Source organism: Meriones unguiculatus, chromosome 9, assembly GCF_030254825.1.
Source record: "Meriones unguiculatus strain TT.TT164.6M chromosome 9, Bangor_MerUng_6.1, whole genome shotgun sequence".
In the NCBI taxonomy this organism is placed as follows: domain Eukaryota; kingdom Metazoa; phylum Chordata; class Mammalia; order Rodentia; family Muridae; genus Meriones; species Meriones unguiculatus.
Window position 1 is genome coordinate 57,696,043 of NC_083357.1, and position 5,139 is coordinate 57,701,181.

General features: G+C 45.4%; 1 protein-coding gene across 1 annotated transcript; it reads right to left on the reverse strand.

The window, feature by feature from the left end:
- Positions 1-1,144: 1,144 nt before the first annotated feature.
- LOC110543247 (ribonuclease 2B) lies at positions 1,145-2,047 on the reverse strand. The gene is made up of 2 exons (XM_021629627.2): positions 1,973-2,047; positions 1,145-1,809 (listed from the first exon to the last, which is right to left on the reverse strand). The coding sequence occupies exon 2, from the start codon at positions 1,801-1,803 to the stop codon at positions 1,330-1,332; it is 474 nt and encodes a 157-aa protein (XP_021485302.1). The 5' UTR covers positions 1,804-1,809; positions 1,973-2,047; the 3' UTR covers positions 1,145-1,329.
- Between the last annotated feature and the right edge of the window lie 3,092 nt (positions 2,048-5,139).

The following is a 5,139-nucleotide window of genomic DNA, read 5'->3' on the forward strand; positions in this document are numbered from 1 at the left end:
AGAGCATGGGGTGTCTGTGCTGCTGGCTTCATTGGTCCAATCTAGAGTCTTAGGTGTCTGCTCACAGGAGATTGCAAGCCCAGTCAGGGTGTTCTCAAAGCACGTAGTCCTCCCTGTGTGGCTTGGAGTCAGCCTGCTTCCAGGGAGAAAAGGCTGTGAACATTTAACTGGAGCACAGGGACTGGAGAGGCTGGAGACAAGAGTTGTTTCTCAGGTGGCCTTAAAAATAGCCTTTGCCACCAAAAATTAAAAAGTGAAAATTACAGACCGATTTCTGTGAGTTCAGAATCAGGCTGCTCTACAGAGTGAGTTCCAGCACAGTGAGGCCCTCATGCTGTTCCCAACTTCATCTGAAGCCAGTGAATTCTTTCCACCCCTGCACTTCCAGGAACTCAGCATGCATGTGTAAAATGCAGATTCCCCACACCAAGCTGGAAGACCAGAGGACTGGCTTCCCTGCAGCCACTGACAACAAGAAGGACCACCACTGGACAGTGGTGGGGAGAGTCTGGTTGCTGCATGTGGGGGCCCAGAGAGGAACAGCCAAAGGGAAGCTGGGGATCCAGACTGAAGGACAGAGGTGCAGCCTGATGATTTCACGCCCCTGCTCCCTTCTGTGTCAGACTGCCCCATGAGGTGATGTCGTGTTTGCCCATGTCTTTCAAGGATGGCCCCTTCCTGTTTGTCACTGATTCCTGACTACAGTTCTGTACTCAGGAGTCAGGGCAGGACCTCTCATTATTCATCCTTTTCTGTGTGGAATCCAGTTCCCTTGTCCTGGAATCTGTGCCTTCCTGGTCTGTGTTGAATGATAGAATTATTCACCACTGAGGACAGCTATGCAGGGGAAGGAGAAGGGGAAGGGGAAGCTGAAGGGATAGCCTCTAAGGGTAAAGGATAGACCCCACTTCTTTTTTCCCCGCTAATAGCCACTTCAGAGAAGATGCCCTGTAAGAACTTTCTGGAAAGATAGACATCTCTTCTCATACGGTATTTGTTTCTAGGGAACTGGTAGATGGCTCAATTGGTAGAGTGCTTGTCATGCTAGCCAGGTCCTGTGTCAACACTCTCTCTCTCTCTCTCTCTCTCTCTCTCTCTCTCTCTCTTTCTCTCTGTCACACACAGAGGCAGTCAAAGATCTAGATGAGTATGCTAAGGTGTTTATTGATTAAGAAGACTCTGTTCAGCTAAATTTGAAGGGAGCCACGGACAGGTTTCATGAGGACAGGTCCTGATAGTCAGTGCAGCGGAGGAATTGGTTCTTCAGCACTAGGATTGTCGTAACATTAGCTGACGATTAAAGGTACAAAGTGGTGGTGCTGGAGCCATCTAAAATATATTATCCAAGTGAACTGGCACCACTGGATAGGTGGTATTATCCTGTTGGGTTCTGTTTTCACAAGCAACTGTGTAGGACTTCGTGTCTAATGTTGTTTGGTATTTGCATAGTGTATAATTTGTTGAATGAGATGTGATGTTACAGTAAGTTATAGATACTGGAGATGAACTATTATGACAATTTGTTCGTCCGTTCCTGCAGGTAGTATTTGTGTTATAACAGACATCAACAACATCAGCGAAAGTTGTATGAAGAAAAGTATTTTTGCCCTTGCATCTTCCCGTATAATTGTTAACTCCCAGCATTGCAGCATTACATCGGATGGTAGTACTATTCCTTATATGCTGGATTTCAAACCACTGGGAACGGGTTAAACCAGGTGGGGCCTGGAATGAGGGCACCATCAGGACAAGTCCCAGCAGCAGCAGGAAACATAGTCGGGACTCAGGCAGCTTCAGACCCATGTTTTCCTGTGAGAGCAGAGCAGAAGTGACTACTCCCCATCTTGGCCTGGTTTTTCCTCTCTCTCCCTGAAAGCCCTCTGCTGTCACTGTAGGCTCACAGTTCCATTTCTCCTGGACGCTGCCCCATCACTAGCCCTCCTGCCCCAGTCCTAAACAGTCAGTCTCTTACCCAGTCTAGGTTGCAGCTCCTGTGCGATCGAAATGCTGGTTGTCCTGGAAATCAGGGATGATGGGTGAGCTCTACTTGGGCCCATAGATATAGAGCAGACCCTGTGGGTGTGGCTGGCAGAGGCAAATGGCTCAGGGTATTCAAATTTCGAAACCTAGATCGACACATTGTCCGTTGTGCAACGGACCTTCTGTTCCTTCACTTGGCCAACCAACAGTGCTGCTGGCCCCATTGTAAGGAGGTCTAGTTCCAAGTCATCTTGTGCAGGGTAGTTGAAGTCTGAATGTGAACTCTGCTTAGAAATCTCTGTATTCTGTCGACTGGCTGCAGATTTTGTGCCTGTGTTTCTGTGATGGGCAGACCAGGGTTCCTAGCAGCCTGGGTAAGCACTTAGAGGAGACAGAGCCTCGGAAACCAGATTTGTAAGAGATATTTACATTTCTGTCTCTCATTTTAAAAATCATATAAGGAAACCTGCTTGGTTGCCCTCACCTCTCATTGCTCATGTACCACATATTTCTCTGCTTGAAGTACTGTATTCTGGAAAAGGTTCCCAATTCTGACTTTGTACGCATTGCAGGAAAAGTGCCTATTTCCTTTCCTATCCCCTTTCTTTTACAATGTCCAAATGGTTGCAAAATTGAAATCTAATGTGCTACCTGTACTTCTCTACTAGAACTCATACTCTCAAATTTTCATATCCTCCATTTCCCCTAATAACAGCTTCCAAACAGTTCTATCTAGAGTATGCCTAGTTATAACGGGCAGTTTTTTTGGCAGTAGGGACCTAATTGTCAGTTTGGGATCTGAAAATTGGAGAGAGAAGTAGATCTCCTTATTTCATGGGTGCCTCCTCCTCATCTTGAGTTGGGAACTGACACATTTCCAACTTTATGACACATCGCAGGAGTTACCACACTAGCAAGAGCCTGGCTATGGGTACCTGAACCCCTTATTCCTTTAAGAGTCCTATTCTTTTAAAGTTGGTCTGGGCCCGAAGATACAAGTGAGAGCTGAAGTTTTAGGAGAGGGAAGTGTAAAGAGCCGGGCTGTTGTTTCAGGTCCTGTTACCAAAGCTGACTCATCTATTCCTTTTGGGTGAGGTGTGGCAGTGAAGCAGGTTATAGGATGATGAGGATGTTTCAGCGGTAGAGGGAGCCAAATGCAGCATGCCTTGTTTGGTTTTGGTTTTAGGTCTTTTCTCCCTTCACAAAGGTTTATTTCCTGTTGATTTTCCCCTTCCTGTGGATGAAATAACTGAAGCCTAGAGGAAGGAGCTGCTGAACAGTTTAAATTATTTTCTGTTAATAGTACACTTTGAGTATCTTTTTCCACATTTAAAAAGAACGTTTCTTATGTTATTTAGCAATGTATACTGTTTAAAACTGAATTCAAACCCAGGGTTTCCCAATAGCCGCTAACTGTACATTTTGCACTAACTGTGGTTGTTGTGCTTCTTGTAAGATTGCACTTCCTGCTTCCGTTTGTTACCTTTGTGGACCTACTTAATAGCACCATTCAAATAAACCAAACTTGCTTTTGTTGAAAAAAATCTTATGAAGTTGGGGTCTGGAGAGAGGGCTCAGTGGTTAGGAGCACTTGCTGCTCTTCTAGAGGACCCAAATTAGGTTCCAGAACCTATGCTGAGTGGCTTACAAAAGTCTGTAACTCCATTTTCAGGGGACCTGATGTCTTCTAATAGCGTTTGTGGCATGGGCATACATGTGTATAGACACACAGATACACGGAGGTGAGAATGAATCTTAGGGACTGGGCTGGAGAGATGCCTCAGAGGTTAAGAGGACTGGCTGGTCTTCCAGAGGTCATGAGTTCAATTCCCAGCAACCCCATTGTGCCTCACAACTCTCTATAATAAGATCTGATGCTCTCTTCTGGCATGCAGGTCTACATGCAGAAGAACATTGTACAAATAATAAAAATAAATAAATAAATCTTTATAAAATCTTAGGGACTAGTGAGCTGTGTGGTTAGGAGAACTTCCTGCCCTGGCAGCTCCCTCCCTTCAAAGAACTCCAGTTTGTAGAGGTCCCAAGTGCACAGAACTCCAGCTCCCAGGGAAGCTATGACACCAGTCTTGGTTTTTGTTAGTACCTGTACACACATGACACATGGGTGCACGTGCACGCATGCACATACATGTGAAAGTTAAAAAGTAAAGCTTGAAATCTATCCTCAGAAACAACAATGGGAGACTGTACTCAAGGCATACTGCATAATATTTTTCTGATTCTTTCCTATGTAAGATTTCTCTGTACATTTCCAACTACCTAATTTGTCTCCAGAACTAGTTCAAGTGGCTTAGTTTTACACTCATGACCTTCTCTGAACTGACTGAACCTGCTTCCAGATGTCTGTCTGTCTGTCTTCTATCTTAGCTTTGCATTCTCAGGGCTCTCTCTATATAATGTATCACACATCACAGAGATCTGTCCTCTAATAGATGGTCATGAGAGTTGGGTGTGGTGTGCATGCCTTGAATTGCAGCAGAGGAAGAAGCAGAGGCAGGTGGATCTCTGGGTTCAAGGCCAGCCTGGTCTACAAGTGAGTTCCAGGAAGGGGAAAAATGGAAAAGAAAAAAGAAAGAAAGATATAACTGACAAATCTTTATTGATCAATTACACTGCACTATTAATACACAAAGATAAATGAAACCTGGCTTCTGCCTTCCAGAGATTTATGGTCTTACTGTAGGGAGTTTAGTTATATGGAAAAGGTTTTAAATATACAGGAACACGAAGGAGCAGGAATGATTCCAAAGCAGGCTGCATAGCTGGCCTTTACTTTAACGGCTGAAATATTAGTGCACAGGGAACTGTGAGCAAAGACAGAGCAAGATACACATCTGTGAGAGTGAATGACAGAGAAAGCTGCTGCAGAGCTCTTGTGGGTCTTCTGTGGAAAGCCATGCTCCTCACCCCATTGCGTTCCTACAGCTGGAACTTCCTGGAAAGGGGGGAAGTGAGGTCAGGAGAGTCAGGCTCTTGCTGTAGAGGGAGCTAGAGTAGAGTTGGGCAGTCTCAGGGTTTGCCATGGGCAGATAATTAAGAAAAATGCTCTGGTCCAAGTGAGGGGCAGGTGCACCCTCTGTGAGACAGGAGCCTGCTGTTGAAGGGTCATCCAGGGGTCACAGACCCAGAGTGTGGGTT

Coding starts and splice junctions, on each gene's coding strand:
- LOC110543247 (XM_021629627.2), bottom strand. CDS start 1,803: ATGGGTCTGAAGCTGCCTGAGTCCCGACTATGTTTCCTGCTGCTGCTG.